This window comes from Salvia hispanica, chromosome 1 (genome assembly GCF_029641045.1).
Source record: "Salvia hispanica isolate PSC_SH4W2 chromosome 1, Shi_PSC_v1, whole genome shotgun sequence".
In the NCBI taxonomy this organism is placed as follows: Eukaryota; Viridiplantae; Streptophyta; class Magnoliopsida; order Lamiales; family Lamiaceae; genus Salvia; species Salvia hispanica.
In genome coordinates, this window is record NC_142692.1 from 30875199 (window position 1) to 30889764 (window position 14566).

Here is a 14566-nt window from a genome sequence, read left to right on the forward strand (position 1 = left end):
CTGCTTCTGCAGTTTCTTCCAACATGAACAATATGTCAGTGTTGAATGGGTCAAATTTTAAGGATTGCGAAGATTATATTTTGATTGCTCTGGGTTGCAAGGATCTGGACTACGCGCTAAGGATTGAGCAACTTACTTCTCATACGGACGGTAGTACTTCTTATCAAAGGAGAAAGTACGAGAAGTAGGAATACTCGAATCGTGTAAGTCTACTGATCATTAGCTTTAGCATCCCAGAAGCCTTTCGAGGCACTGCATCTAAGTATATCACTAAGGTCAGTGAATACCTTGCCAAAATTAATGAACGTTTTGTGAAAAACGATAAGGTTGAGACAAACGTGTTTGATCACAATAAAGTATATAAGGGCAAGGGCAATATATGGGAGCACATTATAAAAATTTCTCACGTTGCTTCACTTAAACTTGAATTCTAAAGACTTGCTTGTGCTTTTGGTGTTGCACATTTGGTCAGTATCTCAAGATATAAGTAAATGGGGTTGAAAAAAAGTATATTGAGAATGCTGCTATGGATGCGGGTTTATCACAAAAGTAACAACATAAGGATGATGATAGTTGTTTATTTTGTGGTAAACATGGATATAAAAAAGAATTGTAAATATCACGCATGGCGTGCAAAGGAAGTTACAATTCTTGTTTTGGTCTGTTCTGAAGTTAATTTGGCTTCACTCCCTAATGATATTTTGGTGGGTAGATTCTGGTGCTACTGCTCACATAAGGTTATCAATGCAAGGCTGTCTGAGCTACTGAAAGTCAATTGATGGTGAAAGATACATCTATGTGGGATAAGACAATCGATGGAAGTATAGACTATTGGGCATTGTAGATTGTTATTAAACACTGGAATTTTTCGGTTTTGAAGGATATTTTATTGTACTGTCTTTTAGACAAAATTTGGTTTCTATTTCTACTTTGGATAAATTTGGATTCTCGTGTTCATTCAGAAATAGTAAACTTCTTCCTTCAAATAATTCTAGTATTGTGGGCACTGTTTCCTTGAGTGCATATAACAATCTTTGTATGTTCAATTGTGTTACTTCATATTTAGAAGCTTTACATGTTGAATCAAAAGGGACTAAGCAAATTAAATAATGAAAATTTGGTTAATTTATGACACAAATGTTTTGGTTATATCTCAAAATAAAGGATTGTGAGACTTGTGTCATATGTTGTATTGAATACACTTATCTTTTCAGAACTTGATTTGTGTGTTAAATGTATCGAAGGAAAGCAGACCAAACTTAAGAAATTAGGTGCCAATAGAGCTATACATTTTAGAATTGATATATACAGACATTTGTGGTTCATTCACTTCGGTTTCTTGGAATGGTCAACAATATTTTATATCATTCATAAACGAATATTCTTGTTTTGAGCACCTATATCTAATCTATTAAAAGTATGAGGCTTTAGACAAGTTCAAAATATTCAGGGCTGATGTTGGGCTCCAACTCAACAAAGGCATTAAGAAATTCAAATCTGACCGTGGTGGAGAATACTACGACAGGAATGACTACTCAGGTGAACAATGTCAAAGACCTTTCGCCTTCTATTTGGAAGAGTGTGGGATCGTCCTTTTGTACACCATGCCGGGATCGCCTAGCATGAGTGGTGTAGCTAAAAGAAGAAATAAAACTCTTAAAGATATGTGAAGGAGTATGATTTATCATTCTTCCTTGTCGCATTCGCTTTAGGGAGAGGCATTAGAGACTGTATCATATATTCTCACTTTGGTCTTCCAGAAAAATTAGGGGTTTTTTAATTTTATGATCTCACAAAATGAACTAATTTTTGGGACGAGAAATATAATATTCCTTGAGGATGTTTTTGGGGGGAAGAATGTGTTAAGGAACATTAATTTTGAGGAGGAGTCTGTATAGACACCTACTACTGCTTCTGACAATGATCAGGTATCAATTACTAATCATTGAAGAAGAAGCATATTAAGAACCTCAAGATGATATTGTTGTAAACATGCGGATGATATCATTTAAAGTCAATCTCAACAACCTCAATTAAGACTCTCGTCAATGGTACCACAAATTTTATGAAGTAGTTCTTTCATTGGGATTCAGAAAGAATGTTATTGATGGTTGTGTGTATCACAAGTTCAGTGGGAGCAAATGTATCTTCTTTTGTATTTGGAATCGAAAGAAATAATTTTCGACAATGATATGTTGCACTAACACCAAGAATTTTCTCTCGAAGAAATTTGAGATGAAAGATCTTGGGGAAGCCTCTTTTGTATTTGGAATCGAAAGAAATAATTTTCGATTGTCACAGAAGGGATATAGTGAAAAGGTGCCTACATTATTTGAGATGCATAATTGCAAGTAAAGAAATACCCCTATGACTAAAGGAGACAAACCTAGTCTCATTCAGTGCCCTAAGATAAATCTTGAAATTTAGAAAATGCAGAAGGTTTCATATGCTTCAGTGATTGGGAGCCTAATGTTTGTTCAAGTGTGTATTAGACCCAATTTGGTTTTAATTGTTTATATGTTGGGCAGATATTTCAATAACCTGATATGGATCATTATGAAGCAGCAAAACGGGTTATGAGATATTTATAGAGAACTAAGCATTACATGCTCGCATACAGAAAATCAGATCATTTGGAGAGATCTTTAGGAATTTTGATTCTGATTTTGTTAGATGCCAATATAGTAAAGGATCCATTTTAAGATACGTGTGTCTGTTGGCTGTAGAGCCATTTCGTGAAGAAGTATTGAGCAAACACTTGTAGCTACTTTTGCAATGACAACAGTAACTTGTTTTGGGGCATCTAGTTATTGAATATGACTGTGAAATTTTGTCACTAGGCTGCATACTGAAAGGTATTGAAAGACCGTTTAAGTTATGTTATGACAATAACTATGCAGTGTTATATTCTAAACAACAAGAGCTATGCTATGTCATAAGTTTCTTGGTTGCAAGTAAAAGTTCAGAATGGACAAATACCTATAGAGCATAAGGGAACGGATTTGATGATGACAAATCTGCTCATTAAGGGACTATCACTCAAGGTCTTTCATCGGCATGTAGCCCAAATGAGTGTTATGTTGATTAAGGGTACTTCCGTTCAGTGGGAGTAGTTTTGGTTATTGCTCTATATTGTGTTTTGAACATGTAGTTATAAAACCCATGTTATTCTCTGCAGAAATAAAGTATTATGTTTTGTCCATTATTTTTTTTGTTTGATCTCACTTTGGGAGGACCAGTTGGAAATAGGCATGTTTGATCACCTTGCATGAAATTTCCATGCTACACTCCATAATTGATTTGTTGTTGATTATATTTGCATATGTGATTACTGATGGGTTTAATCATGAAAAAATATGGTGACTGCCCTTTAGTCCTATGTCGATATAGTTGATAATAAGATTGTTCGGAAATACACTATGTAATAGCACTTTTGAGCGCTCATTCGGTTTGTACACATTTATTTTGTGTCATGTGTTGCCCAAGTGGGAGATTGTTAGAAATTTGGGCTTCCACATGACTAATTTAATGTGTATGACTATCTTTCAGTTGTCCAATTAAAGTGATCCAATAAAGATTAAAGTTTGGGCTAAAGTGTATTTAATTGTTATTAAAATAAGTATAGATACCATAAAGTGATTTTCTATTTGATGAGGGACCGAATAGAAAATAAAGGGGTTTATATTTAATATAAATATAAGCTAGGGTTATGGTCCCCAGACGTTAGAAGAACGTTCAATATCTCTGTATTCTCTCGGCAGACTATTGTGAAGGACGTCTCTGATCGTTTGGAAGATCTATAGCCGCTGCAAAGCAATTCCGCCTTTCAATTTCTTATGGATCAAGGTACGCTTCCGCTCTACAGTTTATGCTCCTTCTCTGTCGTTCTCGGTTAATCATCATAGAGAGCTTTATGTAATTGTTCATTCAATTATTCCAACAGCAAAGGCCTGAACTGAATCCCCAGGCTTGGGTTTGTATGTGTGGATGATGTTAGTCCATTGGTTTTCGAGAGTCGTGAAACGAGCAATTTGCAAAATCAATGTGTATTCAATTTCAAGTCCATATGCATCTAGTGTGGTCGCCTTTTGTTTCTCATCTTCCCTCAAAGTCCTCAACACCCTCTTTTTCTGCTCTGCTCCGCTGATGACATCCTTGCTTGTTAGCTCCTTTTCAAACAACAATTCTGGATTTGGGGCTTCTTCTTCTTGATTAGTGATAAAGTGGAGACGCAGGCGGCAAAGCCCTTAACGGGTTGAGTTTGTATTTGTGGAGCAAGATATGAAATTGATGTAACGAGACCACTGTATTCGCAAAATCAATGTGAATTCATCTCCATCTGCATCTGTCGTCGCAACGCTCACACCTCATCTTCCCTCAAAGCCTCCGTTTATGCGCTTTTCCGGTGATGAACATCCGCTGCTGCTTAATATCCCTTTCTGTAACCTCCTTTTCGAACAATATATCTTGTTCGATCTGCACCCTCTTTGATGAATCTTCTTCTTCTTGATTAGGGCTTTTTAAATTCTGATCATCATCATCTTCGCCTTCAACCCACATTACTATCACTTGTTTTCCCTTGCTCATCTTGCTTCACTTCTCCTATTCATATTGATTTGCTGTGTTTATTATTTTTGTAGTTGAAGAAAGAGAGCGTAATTCAAAAGTATGTATAGCGGGAGGGAAAATATAACTGCCAACTCCCTACTACTTTTCTTACTTATTTCATTTTATCTATATAGGTCTATATATAGTACAAACTCAAAACTTTTCAACACAACTTCAACAAAAACTTTTCAACACAACTTCAATACTGTTTCAATACAATATCAACACAATGTAAAATTTTAAGATTTTAATGCCAACACAGTATCAACACAACATCAATCATTGACTACCGTTGAAGTTCTGTTGACATTTTCCTGTTGATGCTTTTTTGTGATCTGTTGACATTTTCAATAGTCCAAATCATAGTTTTGAATCTGTACAATATTTAGAGTTTTCATTTAATCACGTCCCTATCTATATATTTATACCATTTCATCTTTATAGTACTTATTACTATTTCTACGGTTGTTTCGAGTTACATTATAAAATGAAATAACTAGTGCTGAAAAAAAAAAAATTATAAAGAACGTCTAATGATATTTTTTTAATCACACTAATTCAGATTTCTATATACAATACCCACATGACTTAAAAATAATTTGGGCTTCTAAATAAAACTTTCAATTTTCACACTAGCCCGTTGCCCAAAAATGCGCATACAATTTGCTCGGGTTTTAATTAATCCTCCCACATAGTCGATCTCGTTTTACTTCATATATATGTACATTATATCGCATAACAGCTGCTATTTTATTCTCCACAAAAACTACAATAAACCATCCACCACAAAGAAAATGGCACAAGTATACAAAATTATGTCTAGTAGAATAATACAAAGTTACAAATATACAATACTACAAATTATGGCTGGATTAATATTTAAAGCTTAGCAATGGCATAAGCAGGTAACAGTCCGCCATTTCATCGCTGATCGACTCTAGCTTCGAGGGTTCCCACTGCAAGACCAGGAAAAACAAGAAAATGAGGTGTCTTTAGCTAAATCTTCGTTTACAGATATAATTAAAATGGCTGTCCACCTTAGGATTTCTGTCCTTGTCCAAAATTCGTACTTCGTTTATTGGAAAGCACACAGAGACAGCAAGTTACGAGAAGGTGCATTGGTACCTCTATGAAATCCTTGCTAACTTCTCCCAGCATCACATGACAAACCATTCTCAACTAACTGATGCCCTGTAGCCTTCCTTCTCTAATCTGGAGAGCATGAATACACAGAAAAAGCTTCTGATGTAGTAGAATAATATGAACTAAGAACGCTGATTGAACTGTACCTCATATTCTTCAGTGACTGTATGGTGGAAGGGATCCAATCATCCTTCTTTTCAGAAGACACCCTTTCCTAGAAACACGAAATCAAACTACATGGATAGCTTGAGCAAACAAGTACTAGTATGCCTTATCCCTTACAAGGGCTGCAATAATATCTTCAACTGTTCTTCTAGAAAAGCATTTGTTGATGATGTCCAACCTGCAGATACCGGTGCATCATAATCAGATTTGAAAATCTGGTCTATGGCCAGGCTACTAAAGTAAGTACAAAAGAAATCTAGTTATGCAGAAATTCTGGATTATAGGAGGATGCATATACTAACATAACAGTAGGGGAGTGCCGAATTCAACTATATTCAGAAATCCGGGAAGGTTTAAGAAATCCACGGCCACGAATGGCTAGGAGCAAAGATATGGAAACATGAGCAGATACACAAATATCATTCGAACACTACAAAAAAGCGCGCATTTACCTAGCACTTATTTTCGAGCACCAATATGTGCTCGGAATTTACCTAGCATTTTCCGAGCACTTTCTGATAGTGCTCGGAATGTTGAAGAAATTATGCACCCTCGACCACATTTCGAGCATGGTCAACGTACTAGGAATGACTATTGCAACTTACGAGCACAAATTAACTTTGCTCGGACAAATTCCTAGCACAATGACTGTGCTCGGAAAAATTTTCTAGCACAATGACTATGCTCGAAGAATTGCTAGCATAATGACCGTGCTCGGCAAAAAATGCCTAGCACTATCACTGTGCTCGGAACATTCCTAGCACAATGACTGTGCTCGAAACATTCCTAGCACAAATTGATTGTGCTCGGAATATTTTCTAGCACTTGCAAGGTGCTCGGAATTAGGATATTATTTCCACACAGATCTGGATCTAACTCCTATCATTTAACTTCTTCCATTTTCTCTCCAACTCGATTTCTTCAATCTTTTCCTACATTGTTTCAATCTTACCTTGTTATTTCTTCAAACCAAAGTTGTCTCTTTGCCCGTTGCCACCTCGCCTCGTTATCTTTTATCTAAAGGTATAATTTATATTTTTTAGTTATTCTCTCTAACTTCATGTTAAATAATTAGAATATTATTATATCTGTTTTAATTTATATTAATTTTATGCTATAGGGATAGTAAAATGGATAGGTTACTTTAATTTATTAATTTAGTGACTAATATATAGTGGACTTACCCATGAAAATGATAGATTAGCTAACTATTCTATATCAAACTTCTCTAGACAAGAAACTTGAGAATTTTAATAATTTGAAATAATATTTTTATTCAAGTAATATTTTGATGATCAATATTATAATTTTTATTTGCTAATATTTTTTAAACTCTTTGTTAATTTATTGAAAGTATCATTTTATTTGTTTTGATTTCATACTACAGGATAGTGAAATGGATAAAATTCTGGGACGAGAGTGGATGTATGAGCGAAAGTATCCCACCGGAGAATTCAATTGTGATTTTATCGATGGGTTAGATGCGTTTATAAATTTTGCTGTGTCATTTCCCTCTAAAATGGATGGTTCAAAAATTAGATGTCCATGTGCAAAATGTGATAATAACAAATTTTTTTCTCCTGATACGGTGAAAGAGCACCTTGTGAGAAGGGGGTTTACCCCAGATTACTATGATTGGAGATTTCATTGCGATGTAGAAGCGTCGTCCAGTTCAACACCGGCTGAATCTATGCATTTCGATCCATCATCGGATCCATACCAGCATATGGTATACAATGTGTGGGGACAGACAGCCAGTCACGAGCCTCATCATTTCCAAGCGCAACATTCCGAACAATATGTCCTGCCTGCTTACATGCCGGAATCACCCACTAACGAGTCGCAGCAGTTCTATAATTTATTAGAAGCGTCTCAGGCTGATTTGTGGGTGGGTTGTGATTATTCTGAGTTGTCAACAAATGCTCGACTGATGACTATGAAGTCTGAACATCGAATGTCTCAGCGAGCTATTGACGAATTGTGCCAATTTATGGAGGAACGCTTGCCGAAACCAAATCGTATGCCTAGTAGCTTTTATAAGTGCAAGAAACAAATGCAGACCTTAGATATGCCGGTTCTCAAGATAGATTGTTGCAAGAGAGGGTGCATGATCTACTGGAGGGAAGACGAGAACCGAACTGAATGCAAAGTTTGTGGTCAGGCCAGATTTAAGGGTAATGGCACAAGTCCACTCAAACGGATGTACTATTTCCCTTTAGGCCCAAGGTTGAGGCGTTTGTATGCATCCGAAATTACCGCTCAATCCATGCGATGGCATGCAGAGCACATCCAGACTCCAGGAGAGATGTCTCATCCGGCAGATTCTGTAGCCTGGAAAACCTTCGACAAGATACATCCTTTCTTTGCTTCTGAATCAAGAAATGTCAGGTTAGCACTTAGTACTGATGGATTTCAACCATTTGGTCAGACCGGTTCGCAGTACTCATTATGGCCAGTGATTTTAACTCCATACAACTTGCCTCCAGTGATGTGCATGAAAGATCCATACATGTTTCTCACAGTGATTGTGCCCGGTCCGAAGAATCCCAAGCAGAATATTGATGTGTTTCTACAACCCCTGATCGCAGAGCTCAACGATTTATGGACAGAAGGAATCCCTGCATATGATATATCAAGAAAACAGAACTTTCAGCTACGCGCAGCGTTGATGTGGACTATCAGTGACTTCCCTGCGTATTCAATGTTGTCAGGGTGGAGCACATCTGGACACCGTGCGTGTCCATATTGTATGGAGGACTCGCAAGCTTTCTCCTTGAAGCATGGACGGAAAACCACTTGGTTTGATTGCCACAGGAGGTTTCTCAACAGAAATCATCGATTCCGCAGAGACAGAAAGAACTTTAGAAAGAACATAACCGAGCATTCTGGTCCTCCTCCATTCTTAAATGGAGAACAAATACTTGATCATCTGGAACAATTTGAATTCAAGAGAGTATTTGATGAAGATGCGGAAATAAACTCTGAGTTGAGCAAGATTTTTGGGTGGAATAAACGAAGCATATTTTGGGATCTTCCGTATTGGAAAACAAATGTGATTCGCCACAATTTGGATGTCATGCACATAGAGAAGAATATTTTTGATAATATTTTCAATACCATTATGAATGTAGAAGGCAAGACAAAAGACAATGCTAATGCAAGAAGGGATTTGGAATTGCTTGGTATACGACCCGAGCTTTGGCCACGTGGTGGAAAATATCATAAGGCTGATTACACGCTTGACAAAGAAAGTATGGAATTATTGCTCAAGTGGCTACACAGTTTGAAATTTCCGGATGGTTATGTTTCCAATCTATCAAGGTGCATTGATATGAAGAAACATAAGTTGTTCGGCATGAAAAGTCACGACTGTCATGTGTTTATGCAACGATTATTACCAATCGGACTCCGTGAGTTACTTCCACACAGAGTATGGGAACCTTTGACCGAGTTGAGCAATTTCTTCAGAGATCTTACGGCTACGGTGATAAGGGAAATTGATATGACAAAGTATAATGAGTCGATTGCAGTTACTTTGTGCAAGCTTGAGATGATATTTCCCCCGTCTTTCTTTGACTCCATGGAGCATCTTCCAATCCACTTACCATATGAGGCGTTAATCGCAGGTCCGGTGCATTTTCGATGGATGTATCCATTTGAGCGGTACATGCGCAAGTTGAAGTTAAATGTCAAGAACAAAGCTGCAGTTGAAGCATCTATATGTAATGCCTATTTGACTGAGGAAGCATCACATTTCTGCACTTATTACTTCGAGTCACATGTCCGTTGCCGAGGTAGAGATGTTCCTCGTAATGATGATGGCGGAGGTTCTATCCACCCCAAAGATATGCTTCCAATTTTCACATATGATACGAGATGTGTTGGGAATGGACGAACACGATTCTTGTCAGAAGTGGAATACAAAGCGGCACAAACTTACATATTAGTTAATACTCAGGAAGCAAAGGAATTCGAGCTGTAAGTTTGATTTCCTCAATACTCATTTATTTAACTAACTAAATGTTATTTAACAATTGTTTTTTTTTATAAAACAGTATGTTCATTGCACAATTGCGTGGGTGGCATCCGGGAATAACACCTCCTCAGATAGAGCAACAATTAGAAGATCATTATGCATCATGGTTCAAAGAATATGTAAGTTTTCTATATTTTTTCTTTGTACATTATTTGTCGAAAAATATACTTATTCACTAATTGTGTTTGGCAAACAGGGCCGTAATAACTTGCCTCGTGATAGTCATCTATATTATCTGTCGCAAGGACCATTAACTGAGGTTACAAGTTACAATGTTTGTTTTGTCAATGGATATAAATTTCACACAGATTCCTATGGAAAGAGTAAATCTACAGTCAATAGTGGGGTATGCATCAGAGGGTCGAATTACAGCTATGATGAAGATGACTTCTACGGCATTTTGAAAGAAATTGTGGAAGTGGAATATCGGGCATTACCAATAAAGAAAGTTGTATTGTTCAATTGTGTATGGTATAATCCGGCTCCAGCTCCACGCGGTGGTACAATTGTTCATCCAAAGTACAAAATTGTTGAAGTGGATATTCAGAAGGAGTACCCAAAATACGATCCCTTCGTCTTAGCCAAACAAGCATCACAAGTTTATTTTGTACCTTTTCCGAGCAAGAAAAGAGACAAGGCGAACTGGCGGGCAGTATTCAAAGTTCGAGCAAAGAAATTTTATGCTAGTTATGCCACCACAAAAGAGAAAAATGAAGATGCTGCTTTTCAACAAGATGAAGTAGAAGTTCATGAAATTTCTGATGATGTTCAACTCATAGACCCTCCACGATGTGATCCCAGTGGTGCAATGATTTCAATTTTGAGAGAAATTGCCGACAATGATCAAGAAGAAGATGAAGAAGAAGATGAAGAAAAATATGAAGATGAAGATGAAGATGACGGAGACGAAGAAGATGAGGATGAGGAAGAAAATGAAGACATTGATGAAACGGTAAACAATGATTTAAGTGTAGAATGACTTAAGTGTTATTTACAAACTCGTTAGTCATAATTAATTCATTTATAACCAAATGTGGTAATAATTATTGACTAAAATTATGATTGACTAAATTATGTGATAATTATTGACTAAATTATTGTTTGACTAAATTATTGCTTAATTAGCGGATGAGATGGTGATCCTCATTTATTAATTAGGGCTACTAAACCAAAACACTTCACACTTACAGTGATCTCGCCGCTCTCTCTCACCGATCTCGCCGGTCTCACCGACGCCGCTCTCTCTCACTGATCTCGCCGGTCTCGCCGCTCTCTCTCACCGATCTCGCCGCTCTCTCTCACCGATCTCGCCGGTCTCGCCGCTCTCTCTCACCGATCTCGCCGGTCTCGCCGCTCTCTCTCACCGGTCTCGCCGCTCTCCCTCACCGCTCGCACACATCTTCCATTCTCACACCTGCAGGTTAGTGAATTTGGTCGATTCCATGTTAAACTGTAATTATTGCTGTGGTTTTTGTGAATTTGGTCGATTCCGTGTGTGAAACTATAATTATTTGGTCGATTCCTTTCAAAGCATAGAGTTTCGATGTTGAAGCATAAAGTTCAATTTTATTCACGAGCTTGTTGTAATGTAGCTTCAATTGACTCATCACTCTTTATAATTATTTGGTACTCTCTCTCTCCCCCTCGCTTTCAGTTGGATTTACGTTGTCTTCTCGCTGTTTGTGGCTATCAATCTGCGTTGGTTGTTGCGTTGGCATTGACTCGAGGTTCAATTTGAATGATTTTGCATCACTGAGAAACTAGTAGAAACCGCATCGGATTTCGTTTATTCTGTACTGCTACTTGCTGCGATTTGGTTGAATTTGGAGATTGTGTTGTTGATTTGTTGTTTTATTGTGTTTATGTGTTTGTTTATGGATAATGAGCTGCATGCGTACTTCATTTTTGCAGATCTAGCTAGTTCATGCATGAGTTATGCATTTTGGTTAAACATAAGTGAATCTTCACTGGTGAACCTTTCTGCAATCAAAACTTGCTATTGCTGCTGATTGATGCCATCTTCTGCATGAATTTTTTTCTGATTTTGATGCTAAGTTTGTGTCAAATCCTCCGTGCAATGAACATACTCTATTGGTATAGTTTATTGATCGATTCTCGGATTTTCTGTATCTTTATCTCTGCGGGTCTCCAAATTCTAGGTTAATTGGGAAATTGGGGAAAAACTAGTAATTCAGATGAAATGTTAGGTACATATTAGGTTTTAGTTTTCCTCTGATGCTTTTGGAGAGGGAATGAATTTACTTAAAATTTTACCATCATTTTTGCTGATAAATTAGTTTTTCTAACCTCATCAGTAAAGGGCTGGGTAATTAACGCATCTGCTAAACGAGATGGTTGCTAGTATTTAACACGATTGTGATTGACTAGTTAAGAGCTACTATGGGCTAGATATGGTTACTTAGAATTTAGAAATGATCATCGCCCAGCTCATGTAATATGGATTTCTCAGCTAATAAATTAGGCAGCCTGGCTTCTGTAAGTAATTTGTTGGTTATCTGTAAGCTAATTTCTTGAAATTCATCATTCTAGCTTGTTTTCTTTTCATGAATGTGGATTGTTTTGAGTTAATTTTTGTGATTTTGTCCCACTTGACTGAACTATTCTGGTTGGACGCATAGAATGCATCTGGTGGAATGCATGGAGGTGCAGTTGGGGCTGTTGCTGAGAGGGTTGCCATTGCTTGTGCTAGAACAGTAGTTGGAGACGACAAAGATCTCTTCCTTGGAGAACTTGGCCTCTCATATCTCTCTGCTGCTCCACATAATGTGAGTTCTCAAGGATATAAACATGGATGCTAATTAAGTAAATTCTATACCGTCTCTGCAGAGATTTAAAATTTCTGCTGAAAATTAAAATATGATTTCTGCAAAGGATAAAAAATCAATTTTCATATTTGGTGTGCTCTTCATTATGGATTCTAGAGAGATTTTGTGATAATATTGTGGATTATAATGGCATTCATAGTGTTTTTGCTTTGATCTCTTTCTCAGTGTTTGTCTGTTTGATGTCTGTGTGATAATATTCTAGAGGGATTTTGTGATAATATTTACTTTTCAGATTCTTGCTTTATGTGATAAAATTGCTCTACTGTTCATACCGTTGCCATTCCAAAGAGCTAACTGAGTTTCATTTTCTGATATCATTTCCCTTGACTGTTCATTTCTCCTTATATAATTCAGTTTTATGTCTTGTTTGCAGACAACAAAGAGCTAGGCTCATAATTATTGATCGTGGACTGCATCTCTCAAAGAAATCTGGTGTTTTCAGGGCCAAAGAAATCCGGTGTTTTCAGATTATTCACTGGTATTCTGGAAATCTCTTAGACTTAATGTACTAATTTTCCCACTTCATATATATAAGCACAAGTCTAATAACTTACATAAATGTCAAAAAGCATAGTTATTTCTTCTGAAAGACAATGAGATACATGCTCCTTTCTGCATTGTCATCATGATTTTTTTGAAGCTTGATGTAATGTAGCTTCACTTGACACATCACTTTACTGTCTTTGTGAATTTTTTCTATGTTACATTTTTTAGCTTGTGTGAAACTGTAGTTATTGCTGTGGTTTTTGTGAATTTGGTCGATTCCGTGTGAAATGTAGTTATTGCTGTGGTTTTTGATCTATGTCATGAGGTATTGAGGTTGTGTGTTTTTGGTGGGATTTTGCTGCATTGTCTGATGTGTCAATTCCTTTTCCTTGCCTAGAGGCAGCCTGCAATACAATAAAACATACTCATTTATAGGTAAATGGATGACTGGGGAATCAGATCATCATATAATACAGCCAAGTGCCAACAGATGCATAATAACTTTTTCCTAACAAGCATGTGTTGAGTATGTACTAATGAGTGCATAGTAGATAGTAGTGAAAATAAATAGTGTACTATAGAGTAGTGCAAGCAACTGCACAAGTTTGATAAAAAAAAATAGAGCTTTGTTTGAGCTCACTCGCTTGATATCCATATATGTACTCACTCACCTTTCAAAGCAAAATCCAATAGATAAAATATCAACATTTCTGGTATTATGAATTTGTTTGAGCTCTAAGTTTCAGTTGTTTTGCACAATGGGATTATCAGATAGTAGCTTCAGCTTCAATAACCTGCTGCATCCTAGAGCTTTTGTCGCGTTTGGATAATGGACTATCTCATGATCATGGTTGATTTTCCATTACTGCCTGAATCAAAACTTGCTATTGCTACTGATTGATTCCATCATCTGCTTGAATTTTTTTCTGATTTTGATGCTAAGTTTGTGTCAAATCCTCTGTTTTCCCCGAGTTGATGATGCGAAGAGATAATAAGTGATTGTTGTATTCATTGGCAAGAAAATGACAGTAATGTTTGGTGATATATGTGATGTCAACATTACAATATTGTTTTTCTTTCTTCATGCCTACTGAAAAGTACTAATCACATGCTCCTTTCTACCTTGTTTGTGGTAGTTATATAATTGTAGAAATGAGAGGGTCATCATTGGGACGCTCAACTACATACTCCGATGACTCACGGCCACTTGATTCTTTAGAGTTGGTGGACGAGAATAGTGACGAGGAGTATTCAACCGCTGCTAACGTTGAAGTAGAAGGTA

The 14566-nt window shown here is 36.9% G+C and overlaps 1 protein-coding gene across 1 annotated transcript; it reads left to right on the forward strand.

Moving 5' to 3' along the window:
- Window positions 1-7435: 7435 nt before the first annotated feature.
- LOC125199284 (uncharacterized) lies at window positions 7436-9898 on the forward strand. Its single transcript, XM_089060742.1, has one exon. It carries the CDS (start codon window positions 7436-7438, stop codon window positions 9896-9898), a length of 2463 nt encoding a protein of 820 aa, XP_088916868.1.
- Window positions 9899-14566: the final 4668 nt, after the last annotated feature.